Source organism: Symphalangus syndactylus, chromosome 10 (assembly GCF_028878055.3).
Source record: "Symphalangus syndactylus isolate Jambi chromosome 10, NHGRI_mSymSyn1-v2.1_pri, whole genome shotgun sequence".
Taxonomy (NCBI): domain Eukaryota; kingdom Metazoa; phylum Chordata; class Mammalia; order Primates; family Hylobatidae; genus Symphalangus; species Symphalangus syndactylus.
Window position 1 is genome coordinate 135,615,331 of NC_072432.2, and position 16,755 is coordinate 135,632,085.

Genomic DNA, 16,755 nt, shown 5'->3' on the forward strand with positions numbered 1-16,755 from the left:
AGCAGAAGAACATTGTTATATCCAGCCATATGGATAATTTGAGCTAGCCACAATATATAAAACTTCAGAGAACATGACAGGATGAGGAGACGGTAGAAAAAATAAAAATATACATTTCTTTTAAAAAGTGCATATCTTGGGCTGGGCACAGTGGCTCACGCCTGTAATCCCAGCACTTTGGGAGGCTGAGGCGGGCGGATCACGAGGTCAGGAGATCGAGATCATCCTGACTAACACGGTGAAACCCCGTCTCTACTAAAAATACAAAAAAAAATTAGCCGGGCGTGGTGGCGGGTGCCTGTAGTCCCAGCTACTCGGGAAGCTGAGGCAGGAGAATGGCGTGAACCCAGGTGGCGGAGCTTGCAGTGAGCAGAGATTGCGCCACTGCACTCCAGCCTGAGCAACAGAGCGAGACTCTGTCTCAAAAAAAAAAAAAAAAAAGAAAAAAAGAAAAAAAGTACTTTTACTTTTGTTGATGAATTACTAAATCATTCCTTCTGTTGGCTGCTGTGTTTGCTTCATACTAATTTGTCCTCTCTGTCTCTTGGCATGGTTTCTGCTCAAGGCTATTGTAAGTATGGCTTCCTTTTCATTTTCATATAGTGAGCAGTTTTTGGATTTAGACTGCCATCATAGTTGATGGTGTGGAAAATTTTATTAAGGTAGTTTTGTGCAAAATGAATATTTGGATTACTTGCCTTATAGGTTTAGGACCTTTACAATTAAGATACTCAAAGGATATCGAACTCTTAAAGAGTCAGCCAACAAGAAGTCTGCTCTTGGTTTTATTCCCCATTCCACTCCTGTTCCATCCCATTATTATAATTAATTCATTTATATAAATTATCTTGATACAGTCTACCCTCCTCCTGCCCCATGCTTTGGTAGGAACAGTCTTCAGTTTGGAGAGGCACTGCAGCATAGGAAGCATGGAGGTGAAGGCCATGCATGGACTCTGGGGTCTGGCAGACCTGGGTTTTGGATCTGCCACTTAAAAGCTACTAAATGTTCTCCAGCCTGCCCTTCCTCAACTAAGATGGGGCTGTTGTTACACAGGCTGTGAGGTTTACATATGACAGTGTCTATGACATGATTTAGAGCATTGTTTGGCATATTACCCATTTAACTATGTTATTATATATCTTCTCAGAGTTAAAGTTTTGCTAGAGTCTAATCAAAACGTAAGCACAGAATTAAAGTTTCTAAAAAGTATTTACATTTTACCCCTGTGCTAAAGAAGGAATGAGCAGTAATCGAAAGTTAATCGAGTTGGCCGGGCACAGTGGCTCACACCTGTAATCCCAGCACTTTGGGAGGCCGAGGTGGGAGAAGGATCACTGAGGCCCACAAGTTTGAGACCAGCCTGGGCAACAAAGTGAGATCCCGTCTCTATGTTTTTTTTAATTTTTTATAAAATAAAGTTAACAGGGTTATCTTTTTGTATATTTGGGAAGCAGTGATAGAGGACATGTGGATCTACTGAGGTAACTATAGTTAACATATTGAGGAAAGAAGTGAAATTTGAAGTATTATAGAGCTGTGTTAGAATGGAAATGAATAAAAAATTATGGCAATTATTATCAAAATAACTTAGTGTGAGGGTTCCTTTTCCCTCATCACTGGCGTTGATTGGACAATTTGTTTTATAAGCCTATATTAATTGGGTTTTGACTGAATTAATTATATAACCATTTATCTCAAAATGAAATGTTTCATAAAATTTATTAGTAGTATGTACTGTATAAGTGTTAAATTATGAAATTTAGTGGTCTTATAGAGAATGTCTTTATTGTTTATTTTTAGGTCCATTTTGATCTCCTGCTTTTCAGGAGAGACTTTTTTTTTTTATCCAGTGAAAGCCACATTCTCCAGCATATTAAAGGCTGTGCATATGCCATCCTTCACATTCCCATACCACTGCGTAAATTATTTGTAACCTGTGCATTTTCATAAGTCACTGATTAAGTCAGATGTATTTATAGAAGCTGACCCAATACTTTATCATGACTCAAGAAAAATAGTATAGCAGATAAGTGTCTTAAAGGAAGTCTATTATTACTAGGGTCCTGTCTGCCTGCCAAATCCAGGAATATTAGGTCTATAATTAAGTGACTTTTTCATTCCTATTTTATTCATCTGCCTGACTATAAATAGAGAATTCATATATATCCAGGTTGTGGGTATTTCATACTGATTGTCATCCCTTAGGGGCTGCGCTCTCCCTTTATTAAAGAGATTTAAACTGGGGTACATAGTGTGTTTTCAGCTCTTTGACCAAACAAATTACTGAGAGCTCACTCAAAATTAATGACTATTGTACTTTTAACTTAAAAGAAAATACTATTTAGTTAAAATGTGAGGTAATAAACTAACTTTGTTTTTCATTTTTAGTCAGTCCTTCTAAAAAAGAAGCTTGAAGAACATCTGTAAGTATAAAAGCTGTTGAGGCTGATTCTTCTATAGTGGAACACATGTGCTTTGTGTTAGGTAGTTACAGTGTGTCTACGCGTTGGCACGGGTGGCCCTTGAAGAAACAGAAAATTATAATACATATTAAGAGAGTCTGAAGGGTCACTTCTCCCCAAGGTTCTCAGGTCAGAATAATGACTGCTTTAGAACTGCCTTCTCAAATGAGACTTCAGGGTTTTCTGTCTTTGTGATAATTGTAGTTAGGAGTTTGAGACACTCTAGATCATGAGTCAGACACCTCTTTCTATAAAGGGTCAGATAGTAATTGCTTTTTAGGAGTTGAAAGCTGGTCTCTGTCACAGCCACTCAGCTTTGCAGTTGTAGCTTGAAAACAGCCATAGACAATACATCAATTAATGGTTGTGACCATGTTACAGTAAAACTTTATAGATACGAACAGGCAGCAGTCTGGTTTTGGCCCATGGGCTATAGCTTGCCAGCTCTAAAGTATTGCCAGCTTAATCTATTTATTTAAAAAAAAAAAAAAAGTTAAGAGACAGGGTCTTTTTAAAAAGAGACCCTATCTTTAAGAGACTTTAAGGTCTTTAAGAGACAGGGTCACTATGTTGCCCAGGCTGGACTTGAACTCTGGTCTCAAGTGATCCTCCTGCTGCGACCTTCTGAGTAGCTGGGATTACAAGTACATGCCACCACACCCAGTCTAATCTTCTTTCTTAATTTTTTAAAATCTATAAAAGCTTGTCAGTAGATTTTAAAATATCTCCTGGAATTACAAACAAGGACTTTTTGGTATAAAAGATGAAGTAAATTTTAAAATATTCACATTTGTTTTTTCATGAAGAAGAAATCTTCTCTCTTTATCTTTAACTGAGGTTGACCATATTAGAGATGTTTCACAATTTTTCTTGCACCCAGTAACAACCTTAATCCTTCTCATCCTTTTCTAGCAAAACTCCTGGCAAGCATTGAATTAGTGACTGTGAATTGATAGCCTGTTAAAGTGTTACAACTTTACACTGTGCTAAACCAGACATCCTTAGTACCACAAAGATAATTTGGGTTTATTCTACTAGGATGCGAAAGAAATTCTCTTCTGGCAATCTGCTTCCTGCTATCCAGTTTGTGTTTTTGGGTTTTAAATGGTAAATGTGGGAGACACAAGATAGTCCTGGTGACGGATTTGCTAGCAGTTCAAGCAGTGGGCAGTTTCTTAATGTACTAGAACAGAAAATACTACTTTTGCCTTTTGTGAGATTACCTGCAATGAGAATTTAGTACTGAATTCTGTCCTTTAAAAAAAAAATTCTCATTCCTTTATGGCAAAAAATATAATACCTGTCATTTCATAAAACTACCAACTGACTATTATTCTGTGCGCAGTCATTTACATAGTGAAAAATCTTCATCAGAAAGGGTTTATTAGTGAAGATGGAACCTGTATTAGTTCTTATAGCTACCATGTCAAATTACCATACACTAGATGGTTTATGGCGACATAAATTTATTCTCTCATAGTTCTGGAGGCTAGAAGAACCAAGGTGGCAGCAGGCTGGTTCCTTCTAGAGGTTTGGAGGGACAATCTACTCTGTGATCCTTGTGGCTGGTAACCGCCAGCAGTCCTGATGTTTTTGGTTGTAGACAGATAACTCCAGTCTCTTTCTCCACCTTCACATGTCATTCTTTTCTCTGTATGTCTGTGTCTTGTGACCTTCTTAAAAGGATACCAATCATTGGATTTAGGGCCTTCCCTGATCCAGTGTGCCCTCATCTTAGCTACTTACATCTATAAACACCCAATTTCCAAATATTGTCACATTCATATATCCTAGGAATTAAAACTTCAATTTTTCTTTTTAGGAGACATAATTCAGCCCACCACAGGAGCCACAGATATCTCCAAATATGGCCAGCCTCATGCATACTTAAAATGACAGTGGGCCAGGTGTGGTGGCTCACGCCTGTAATCCCAGGACTTTGGGAGGCCAAGGCAGGTCAATCACTTGAGGTCAGGAGTTTGAGACCAACCTGGCCAACATAGTGAAACTCTGTCTCTACTAAAAATACAAAAATTACTGGGGCATGGTGGTGTGCACCTGTAATCCTAGCTACTCAGGAGGCTGAGGCAGCAGAATCGCTTGAATCCAGAAACCAGAGGTTGCAGTGAGCCGAGATCACACCACTGCACTCCAGCCTGAGCAACAGAGCAGGACTCTGTCTCAAAAAAAAAAAGAAAAGAAAGAAAGTCGGGTGCGGTGGCTCACGCCTGTAATCCCAGCACTTTGGGAGGCTGATGCAGGTGGATCACTGAAGGTCAGGAGTTCGAGACTAGCCTGGACAACATGGTGAAACCTCATCTCTACTAAAAATACAAAAATTAGCCAAGCACAGTGGCACGTGCCTGTAGTCCCAGTTACCTGGGAGGCTGAGGCAGGAGAACAGCATGAACCTGGCGGAGTGGGTTTAGTAGAACTCCATCTCTACTAAAAATACAAAAAATTAGCTAGGCATGGTGATGTGCACCTGTAATCTCAGCTACTTGGGAGGCTGAGGCAGGATAATTGCTTGAACCTGGGAGGCAGAGGTTGCAGTGAGCCGAGGTCATGGCACTGCACTCCAGCCTGGGTGGCAGAGCAAGACTCCGTCTAAAAAAAAAAAAAAAAACTACAACGGAGACCATTTTACACATCAAATTGTTAACATTTAAAAAATCCAACATACTGAGTATTGCTGAAGATGTTGAGCAATGGCAATTCTCATCCACTGCTAGTAGGAGTATACATCAGTCTGCTTAGTAAACCTGGACATGCCACATATTCTGTGACCTCTCAGTTCTACTATATATATCCTAGATTCCTAGAAATATTGTCCGTGCATACCAGGAGGCATGTAGAAGAAAGTATGGAAGAACATTGTAATCACAGAAAAGCAAAAATAATATGCAAATATTCACCAATTGGAAAATGATTGAATGAGGTATATTCAAACAATAGAATACCAAACAATAGGGGAAATATGAAATCATGGCTAATACATCAACACAGATGAACCTCAAGAACATAGTGTTTAGTGAAAGATGCAAGTCAGAATAATACATAATGATTAATGTATAAAATTTAAATTGCACAAAATTAAGCTCTCTCTCTATATATATTATATATATATAATATATATAATGTATAATATATATATAATATATATAATATATATTATATATATTATATATATATATTTTGTATATATATTATATATATATTATATATATATTATATATATAATATATTATATATAATATATATATTATATATATATTATATATATAATATATATATATATATTTTTTTTTTTTGAGACGGAGTCTAGCTCTGTTGCCCAGGCTGGAGTGCAGTGGCGCCATCTCAGCCTGCTGCAAGCTCCGCCTCCCGGGTTCACGCCATTCTCCTGCCTCAGCCTTCCGAGTACCTAAGACCACAGGCACCTGCCACCACACCTGGCTCATTTTTTTAGTAGAGATGGGGTTTCACTGTGTTAGCCAGGATGGTCTTGATCTCCTGACCTCGTGATCCGTCTGCCTTGGCCTCCCAAAGTGTTGGGATTACAGATGTGAGCCACCGCACCCGGCCTAAGCAATATATTTTTTAGGAATAGCACAAAGACAATAAAACCGTCATGAAAATCATGAGAATGATTCAGATTCTGACTTTGGTTACCTCTGGGAAGAGTATAGAGACATGCATGACTACTAAGTTTTGGGGATGATTTGTATTTATTTTTATTTTTATGTTTTTAAACTTTATTTTTTTTTGAGACGGAGTTTCACTCTGTCACCCAGGCTGGACTGCAGTGGCATGATCTCAGCTCACTGCAACCTCCGTCTCCCAGGATCAAGCAGGTCTCTGCCTCGGCCTCCCAAGTAACTGGGATTACAGGCCCCCACCACCACACCTGGCTCATTTTTGTATTTTTAGTAGAGACGGAGTTTCACCATGTTGGACAGGCTGGTCTTGAACTCCTGACCTTGTGATCCACCCGCTTTGGCCTCCCAAAGTACTGGGATTACAGGTGTGAGACACCGCACCTGGTCTATTTATTTATTTTTTTATTTGTATTTATTTATTTATTTTGAGATGGAGTCTCACTCGGTCGCCCAGGCTGGAGTGCTGTGGCATGATCTCGGCTCACTGCAAGCTCCGCCTCCCGGGTTCATGCCATTCTCCTGCCTCAGCCTCCCGAGTAGCTGGGACTACAGGCGCCCACCACCACACCCGGCTAATTTTTTATATTTTTAGTAGAGACGGGGTTTCACCGTGTTAGCCAGGATGGTCTTGATCTCCTGACCTCGTGATCCGCCTGCCTCAGCCTCCCAAAGTGCCTGGGATTACAGGTGTGAGCCACTGTGCCCAGCCTATTTATTTTTTTGAGACAGAGTCTCACTCTGTTGCCCAGGCTGGAGTGCAGTGGTGCAATCTCGGCTCACTGCAACCTCCGCCTCCCAGATTCAAGCAATTCTCCCACCTTAGACTCCCGAGTAGCTGGGACTACAGGCACACACCACCATGCCTGGCCAATTTTTTGTATTTTAGTAGAGATGGGGTTTCACCATGTTGCCCAGGCTGGTCTCGAACTCCTGAGCTCAGGCAGTCTACCCACCTCGGCCTCCCAAAGTGCTGGGATTACAGGCATGAACCACTGTGCCCAGCCAATTTCTATTTTTTAACATGGTAATGATTCATTGGGCTTAGTTTTATTATTCTTTCAACTGTTATATTGTATATGTTCTTTGTCATAGGTCATAAATGCATACAAGTCACATCCTCAAAAAATTTATTGAGAAAGAAAAAGTTTTATTAAAGCATCATGCATAGAAAAGATCAGAAAGACATAAAGTGCTTTATTTTTTTAATTAGTGATTTTCTGTATCTTCCCACTTTTGCAGTCTTTTTTCCTAGTTATGTTCCATAGTGCCATATTAAATATGATAAAGGGAAAATTACACATATTATCAAATACCAGGGGAAAATATCTCACTTTCAGTTAATTATTTAAATACCTTTATATTGGAATATAACATATAAAGTACACGTCTTAAGTTCCTAGATTTTTTTTTTTTTTTTTTGAGATGGAGTCTCACTCCGTCATCCAGGCTGGAGTACAGTGGCACCATCTTGGCTCACTGCAACCTCCGCCTCCCAGGTTCAAGCGATTCTCCCTCCCATGTAGCTGGGATTACAGGCACCCACCACCACACCCGGCTAATTTTTCTATTTTTAGCAGAGACTGGGTTTTGCCATGTTGGCCAGTCTGGTCTTGAACTCCTGACCTCAAGTGATCCGCTTGCCAAGGCCTCCCAAACCTAGGTGACCCGGATCAACATATGGAATATATCCAGTAACCCACTAGGATTCTTCATTCTTCCTCCCAGTAGATTGACCACAAAACTAGCCACACAGCTGATCTGTATCACCTTCCGCTCATTTTAACATCAATGTACGTAACAGAATCGTACATTGTTAATAACCCCTTTGACTTCCTTTGTTCAACATTCTGTGAGATCTATTCATGTGGTTGAGTATATCATTAGTTCATTTTTTTATTGATATGTAGTGTTCTGTTTGTTAATTCTTATTTTTAGAACTTCATTTTTTTGCAACAAGATTTTGCATGGTAAAACCTTTGCACAGTTATTTAAATATTCCTAGAAAAAATCTATACCCTCTCTTTATGCAGGTCTATCTAAACTAAATGACTGCTTTTTCAAACAGAGGAATTTTTTTGTCTTTATTTTTTACTTATTTTTTAAATATATTAAATTTGTGTTTTGTCTTTTCATATGTGTTTCATATCACTTGCATGCAATGCAAGTGTAATCCAAATATAAAGAACTTAGATCTTTAATTTGAACTGGAAAAAATTACAGAAGCAGTAGTATGTGATATTTACCTGTTTGTTACAGAGAGAAGCTGCATGAAGCCAATAGTGAACTACAGAAGAAGAGAGCCATTATTGAAGATCTCGAGCCAAGATTTAACAACAGCTGTGAGTTTTCCTAATTAGGATAGTTTTTAAGTGGGCTTGCTGTATACTGCCATAGTGATAGTGAGTTTACATAATTTTTATTTATTTATTTATTTATTTTTTGGAGATGGAGTCTCACTCTGTCACCCAGGCTAGAGTGCAGTGGCGCGATCTTGGCTCACTGCAAGCTTCGCCTTCTGGGTTCTTGCCATTCTCCTGCCTCACCCTACCAAGTAGCTGGGACTACAGGCGCCCGCCACCACGCCCGGCTAATTTTTTGTATTTTTAGTAGAGACGGGGTTTCACCGTGTTAGCCAGGATGGTTTCAATCTCCTGACTTCGTGATCTGCCCTCCTTGGCCTCCCAAAGTGCTGAGATTACAGGCGTGAGCCACTGCGCCCAGCCTGTTTATTTTTGAGATAGGGTCTGGCTGTGTTGCCCAGACTGGAGTAAATGGCATGATCACAGCTTACTGCAGTCTTGACCTCCCATGCTCAAGCCATCCTTCTACCTAACCACCCCCCCAGTAGCTGGGATACAGGCATAAGCCACCCTGCCCGGCTAATTTTTATAATTTTTTGTAGAGACGGGATTTTGCCATGTTGCCGAGGCTAGTTTTGAACTTCTGAGCTCAAGTCATTTGCCCACCTCAGTCTCCCAAAGTACTGGGATTACAGATGTGAGCAACCGCACCTGGCCTATATTAAATTTTTATTTAAGAAATAGGCTGTATTGGCTGGGTATGGTGGCTCATGCCTGTAATCCTAGCAATTTGGCAGGCCAAGGTAGGAGGATCGCTTGAGCCCAGGAGTTCAAGACCAGCCTGGGGAACACAGCAAGACCCCATCTCACAAAAAAGAAAGAAGGCCAGCAATGGTGGCTCACTCCTGTAATCCTAGCACTTTCTTAGGAGGCTGAGGTGGGTGGATTGCCTGAGCTCAGGGGTTTGAGACCAGCCTGGGCGACATGGTAAAAGCCCGTCTCTACTAAAAATACAAACAATTAGCCGGGGTGGTGGCACACACCTGTAGTCCCAGCTACCCAGGAGGCTGAGGCAGGAGAATCGCCTGAGCCCAGGAGGCAGAGGTTGGAGTGAGCTGAGATCTCACCACTGCTCTCCAGCGAGACTGCCTCCAAAAAAAAAAAAAAAAAAAAAAAAAGAAAAGAAAGAAAGAAAGAAAAGAAAGGGGCTCTATTTATATATAGGGAGTATATAATCATCTTTATAATGTCTTACTTTCTAATTGTACTTTGAATTTTTCCTTAACTCTGTATTCTAATTAATATTATATGATGTTAAGATATTTTCATAATGTAGTTCCATGTAAGTCATCCAGACTTGTGCTTCCCAAATATTTACTCCTGTAGGTAGCTTGATTTTGCTAATTCTTTTGTATTAATAAAGAGATGAGAGGTGAGAGAACAGACTTATTTTTATTGTGGTAAAATATACAAAACACACCATTTTAAGCCATTTTTAGTGTATAGTCCAGTGACATTAAGGACATTCACATAGCACAACTATCACTTTTACCCATCTACAAAACTGTATCATCTGAAACCGAAGTTCTCTATTAAACAATAACTCTCCCTTCCTCCCTCTCCCCAGCCGCTGGTAACTGCTATTCCATTTTCTGTCTCTGTGAATTTGACTATTATAGGTCACTCATATAAGTGGAATCATATAATATTTGTCCTTTGGTATCTGGTTTATTTCACTTAACATAATGTCTCCATATCATGGCATGTGTCATAACTAAGGCTGAATAATATTATATCTATGTGCTACATTTTGTTTATCCATTCATCCCTCATGGATTCTTTATTTATGTACTTCCATACTGGAGTTTTTATTTATTTATAAGAAAACCTTTTTGTAAAAAAAAAAAAAAAAAAATTCTGAATTTTTTTTTTTAAATAAAATTATGTGTAAAAATAGACCAGTCTCTCAAAGCTGTTAACTATTTACTAGTCAATTAAAATATTTTTTAAATTGTGGTAATCTAAAATAAATTTATTTATATTATAACAATTTATATTTATTATCTAAATATATTTTACTATGTCTCATCTGCAGCCTTAAAAATTGAAGAATTACAAGAAGCTTTACGAAAGAAAGAGGAAGAAATGAAGCAAATGGAGGAACGATACAAAAAATACTTAGAGAAAGCCAAAAGTGTAAGTATGAATTTTGTAGGCATCTCACTCTACCTTCTGATCACATTTCAGTGAAGTCTCAAATATAATGGATGGACACTACAGCAACTTCTTATGCAGAAAACTCTCAGGAGAAGAACAAATCTTATAACAAATAAAAAGAACCTGGGCAAGAAGCAGTGGTCAAAATAGGTCATTCCATGGATTACTTACCAATTACCAAGAGGCAAATGTACTTTGTGTGGGAAATGAGTGGCACTTGTCACCTTATTAGTCATCAAAATTAACAACACCAATTAATGATAGGACAGCCGATATCCTGTGCCTCTTGATGGAGTATCGTTGTAAATAATAGTTAACCTGAATTTAAGCAACCTTCTATTTCCAGTTCACAGGCAAAATAGATTTATTGGAACAAGCTAAATAACACGTTCAGGAAACCATCGGGTAAATCCAAAATTTGGAATAGAAGTCACTGTCGTGAAAACAAGAACAGGCCGTGGATTGTGGAAGAGCACAGGACCCATTCTAGTTGAAAAGAGCACCCTGCTAATTGCCAAATCAAGGCATTCATCTCTGAGACCTAGATTGGGGGTTAAGGGGGTCAATTTTCTTTTTTTTTTTTTTGAGATGGAGTCTTGCTCTGTCACCCAGGCTGGAGTGCAGTGGCGCGATCTTGGCTCACTGCAACCTCCGCCTCCCGGGTTCATGCCATTCTCCTGCCTCAGCCTCCCAAGTAGCTGGGACTACAGGTGCCCGCCACCACGCCCGGCTAATTTTTTGTATTTTTTAGTAGAGACAGAATTTCACCGTGTTAGCCAGGATGGTCTTGATCTCCTGACCTTGTGATCCGCCCGCCTCGGCCTCCCGAAGTGCTGGGATTACAGGCGTGAGCCACTGCGCCTGGCCAAGGGGATCAGTTTTCTTACAGATGATAATGCTTTGTGATTATGTAGGTTAATATCCTTAATCTAAGGAGATTTGTGCTCAAGTATTTAAAGGTTATGCGTTATAAGGCCTGAATAACTTATTTGGGAGACTTTAAAATAGCCTCCCAAATAAGTAACAGCGTGTGTGTGTGTGTGTGTGTGTGTGTGAAGTCAAATATGGCAATGAAGCAATTGGTGAGTGTAGGTTAAAGGTAAATGGGTTTTTATTCTACCCTTTCAAGTTTTCTATGGGCTTGAACATTTTGATAGTAAAAGTATTAGGGGAGCTGGGCACAGTGGCTCACGCCTGTAATCCTGTCGCTGTAGGAGGTCAAGGCTGGAGGATTGCTTTAGCCCAGGAGTTTGAGGTCAGTCTGGGCAACATATCCAGACTCCGTCTGTACAAAAAAAAAGTTTTAAAAAATTTGCTGGTCATGGTGGCATGCACCTGTAATCCTAGCTGTTCAGGAGGCTGGGGCAGGAAAATCACTTGAGCCCAGTGGTTCAAGGCTGCAGTGGGCTATGATCATATCACTGCACTCCGGCCTGGGTGACAGATCAAGGCCCTGTCTTTAAAAATAAAATAAAACTAAATAAAAATATTGGGTGGAGAAGTAAAAAGACCTTTCCCAGCCGTCCTCTAGTTGGCCAGCCTGAATCATATCCAATGTCCATGCCCAAACAGGATTGCTGGCAGAGGAAGAAATGGGGCCACGGTGATAGGCTTACACCAGTCAGGACCCTCTCCTCCAAAGTACATATCTGATCAGAGACAGAAGGCTAGCAGACCAGATCAGAGGAAAGGAAAAGAGTAGACCACTGTCAGTAGTGTCTGCTGTACAGACACATGTCATGTAATAATGGACACGTTCTGAGAAATGCATCCTTAGGTGATTTTGTCATTGTGCAAACATTGTAGAGTGTACTCATACAAAACCGTATGCTATAGCTTAGTACACAACTAGGCTATATGGTATGGAGTATTGCTTCTAGCTACAAACCTGTACAGCACATTACTGTACTGAATAGTATAAGGAAATAGTTACACAATGGTAAGTTGTCTTTGTGATAGGACTTTTTCAGCTCCTTTATAATCTTATAGGACCACCATCATATATGTGCTTCATCATTGACTGAAACATCATTATGTGGTACATGACTGCATTTATTAATTTTAAGCCAGAATTACTTTTTATAATTGGTTCTTTATATAAGTAAAAAGTTTTATGTTTGTACAAATATTATGTACCCATAAAAAATTTTTACTTCAAGTTACAACAATTAATACTATTTCATACATTTACTTTTAATTTTTTTTAGACAGATTCTTGCTCTGTTGCCCAGGCTGGATCACAGTGACATGATCTCAGCTCACTGCAGCCTCAACCTCCCAGGCTCAAGTGATCCTGCTGCCTCAGCCTCCTGAGTAACTGGGACTATAGGGGTGCACCACCACACCCAGCTAATTTTTTAAACACTTTTTGTAGAGACGGTTCTCACTATGTTGCCCAGGCTGGTCTCAAACCCCTGAGCTAAAGTGATCCGTCTGCCTCAGCCTCCCAAAGTGCTGTGATTACAGGCATGAGCCACCACTCCAGGCCGCATTTACTTTTTAAAATACCCTTGTAAGATAACCTTTGATTTTTCATAAGTTTATCCTTTTATTTTAAAAATATAGTCATTTTTTTCTTAAATGTTACATTCTTTAAGTTTGAGACTTTTTAAATTTTTCTTTTATTATTTTTTGCAGGTCATCCGTACTTTAGATCCTAAACAGAATCAAGGAGCAGCACCAGAAATACAAGCTCTTAAAAATCAGCTCCAGGAACGAGACCGACTGTTCCACTCATTAGAGGTAGTTTACTATACTGTACAATAAAATAATTGTGTTTTGATTTTAATATTCTGGGAGCCTTGTCATATTTTACAATTGTGTTCATGGGTTTTAACAATTAATTGTAGGTATTTTATTTATATTGAGTTATTTTATATCTTCACATATTGACATGCACTTTTTTTTTTTTTAGAAAGAATATGAGAAAACAAAGAGTCAGAGAGAGATGGAAGAGAAATATATTGTTAGTGCCTGGTACAATATGGTAAGAAAATAGTGCTTTGGAGCATAATGAAAACTTCAATGAATATGTAATACTTATTATATTCCCTTTACTGTAGAAGTCACTCTACCAAATGAATCTGAAAGTAATTACTATCCTAACATACACTAACAGAATCTTAATGCTATTTCTGAACTGAAAAGCAACTATGAGAACCACTGTAAACAGGGTTAGAGCATTTTGAAAACATTATTTCTAGAGGATAGAAAGATAAATGTCAGTCTAATTTCTGTCCCTCAAAGACTTTATTGTAAGAGAAGGGACATTAATACCATCTAAACACAGATGCAATAGTTCTTGTTTTGTGGGATTATTTCAGTGTCTTTGCAGGATGGTATTTGATTGAGGGTAGTTTATCTCATGGGGTTTGGAAAATGTTTACAATGTCAGATCCTGAACCACTGCAGGTTTTGAAATTGAATATTCCAACACAAAAACTAATGCTCATCAGCATCCTGGTTGGGATGTGAATAGTTATGGATTTTAAAGAGTGCTGCACTTCTGAAGTATTTTTTCAAGACTTTCTGTCTTCCTTTTGTTTTTTGTTTTTCCCAATAAGACCACTTCTGCCTTTAAAAAATGTTAGTTGGCTGGGCGTGATGGCTCACTTCTGTAATCCCAGCATTTTGGGAGGCCAGGCAGGCGGATCACAAGGTCAGAAGTTTGAAACCAGCCTGGATAACATGGTGAAATCCTGTCTCTACTAAAAATACAAACATTAGCTGGGCATGGTGGCATATGCTTGTAATCCCAGCTACTTGGGAGGCTGAGGCAGGAGAATCGCTTGAACTTGGGAAGCAGAGGTTGCAATGAGCCGAGATTGTGCCATTGCACTCTAGCCTGGGTGACACAGCAAGACTCTGTCTCAAAAAAAAAAAAAAAAAAAAAATTGTGTGAGGTAAGAAATGGGACCAGATTCCATTTATTTATTTACTTATTTTTGAGATAGAGTCTCGCTCTGTATCCTAGGCTGGAGTGCAGTGGTGTGATCTCAGCTCACTGCAACCTCCACCTCCCGGGTTCAAGCGATTCTTCTGCGTCAGCCTCCCGAGTAGCTGGGACTACAGATGCCTGCCACCACGCCCAAATAATTTTTGTATTTTTAGTAGAGACAGGTTTTCACCATATTGGCCAGGCTGGTCTCGAACTCCTGACCTTGTGATCCACCTGTCTCGGCCTCCCAAATGCTGGGATTACAGGCGTGAGCCACCGCGCCCAGCCCCAGATTCCTTCTAACATCCCACTGTGACCCTGTAGCTCTGTTACTGGCACAGTACCATTGTTTTTGTTTTACAGTTATAATTGATACTGCCTCTTAAAGGTTAGTGTCCCTGGCCTCTGAACACTGTGATTTGATCTTTGTCAAAAATTCATAAATTTCATTATATATTATTTTCACATCTGTATTTGCCTTGGTCAAAACTGCTTATCTATGGCTGGGTGCGGTGGCTAATGCCTGTAATCCTGGCACTTTGGGAGTCTGAGGCAGGCAGATCACCTGAGGTCAGGAATTTGAGACCAGCCTGGCCACAACATGGTGAAACCCCATCTCTACTAAAAATACAAAAATTAGCCAGGCATGGTGGCACGTGCCTCTAGTCGCAGCTACTCAGGTGGCTGAGGCATGAGAATCGCTTAAACCCGGGAGGCGGAAATTGGGATTGCACCACTTTACTCCAGCCTGGGTGACAGAGTGAGACTCTGTCTCAAAAAAACCAAAAAACAAAAACTGCATATCTAAGATTTTATTGCAATTTAAAAACCAAAGAGGAAATCGTATCAGAGTTAGAATACGATTATTGACAAATATAGGTTATGCACGGTGGCTCACACCTGTAATCCCAGCACTTTGGGAGGCCAAGGTGGGCTGGTCACCTGAGGTCAGGAGTTGGAGACCAGCCTGGCCAACATGGTGAAACCCCATCCCTACTAAAAATACAGAAATTAGCAGGATGTGGTGGCGGGTGCCTGTAATCCCAGCTACTCCAGAGGCTGAGGCAGGAGAATCGCCTGACCCCGGGAGGCAGAGGTTGCAGTGAGCCGAGATCACACCACTGCCCTCCAGCCTTGACGACAGAGTGAGACTGCGTCTCAGAAAACAAATACAGATTTCTTGAAAATTAAAATTCGAAAAATAGAAAAAATAAAACTATATATTTAAAGAAATTCTCTGGGAATTAGTCCTAACTTTTAAACTATTCTGTCTCTTCCCCGTCCTCCTGGAAGCTTAGTGTTAGCAATCTAGGAGCTCTGCATTTCAGGCCTTATTAATAATTTCATATTACTATTATTATTTTTTGAGACGGAGTCTCACTTTGTCGACCAGGCTGGAGTGCAGTGGTGCAATCTTGGCTCACTGCAACCTCCGCCTCCCGGGTTCAAGCAAGTCTCTGCCTTAGCCTCCCGAGTAACTGGGATGACAGGCGCCTGCCACCACGCCTGGCTAATTTTTGTATTTCTAGTAGAGACAGGGTTTCACCATCTTGGCCAGGCTGTTCTTGAATTCCTGACCTCGTGATTCACCTGCCTCAGCCTCCCAAAGTGCTGGATTACAGGCATGAGCCACCCCGCTGAGCCCAATAATTTCATATCTGGATTGATTTTTATGACTTCACATATTATGTTTCTTATGGAGACAGACTGATTTATTCTGTGAAGTGGTACTAAAGAATAGTCCTAATTTTTTTTTTTTTTTAACGGAGTCTTGCTCTGTCACCCAGGCTGGAGTGCAGTGGCACGATCTCGGCTCACTGTAAGCTCCGACTCCTGGGTTCATGCCATTCTCTTGCCGCAGCCTCCCGAGTAGCTGGGACTATAGGCGCCCACCACCACGCCTGCCTAATTTTTTGTATTTTGTTTAGTAGAAACGGGGTTTCACTGTTTTAGCCAGGATGGTCTCGATCTCCTGACTTCATGATCCACCCTCCTCGGCCTCCCAAAGTGCTGGGATTACAGGCGTGAGCCACCTCACCTGGCCAGAATAGTCCTAATTTTTAACTCTTCAGAGAGTGAAGGAATAACTCCAAATAGACTCCCAGAAGTTATGTTCAGATAAGTAAACCATCATGCTTACATTCAGAAAGTTCTGCTTCTCAGGTAACTTAAATGGA

At 40.1% G+C, this 16,755-nt stretch overlaps 1 protein-coding gene across 7 annotated transcripts in view; it reads left to right on the forward strand.

Annotated features, from left to right (window-relative positions):
- HOOK3 (hook microtubule tethering protein 3) overlaps nucleotides 1-16,755 on the forward strand; it is a 129,926-nt gene that overhangs the window by 99,139 nt on the left and 14,032 nt on the right. For 6 of the 7 annotated variants that reach the window (XM_055296107.2, XM_055296108.2, XM_055296109.2 and 3 more), the window contains 5 exons: nucleotides 2,392-2,426; nucleotides 8,381-8,463; nucleotides 10,520-10,620; nucleotides 13,279-13,383; nucleotides 13,556-13,627. In XM_055296107.2, the coding sequence (XP_055152082.1) occupies nucleotides 2,392-2,426; nucleotides 8,381-8,463; nucleotides 10,520-10,620; nucleotides 13,279-13,383; nucleotides 13,556-13,627 (396 nt within the window). The remainder of the gene's footprint in view (nucleotides 1-2,391; nucleotides 2,427-8,380; nucleotides 8,464-10,519; nucleotides 10,621-13,278; nucleotides 13,384-13,555; nucleotides 13,628-16,755) is intronic. The other variant, XM_055296113.2, reaches the window with a different exon arrangement.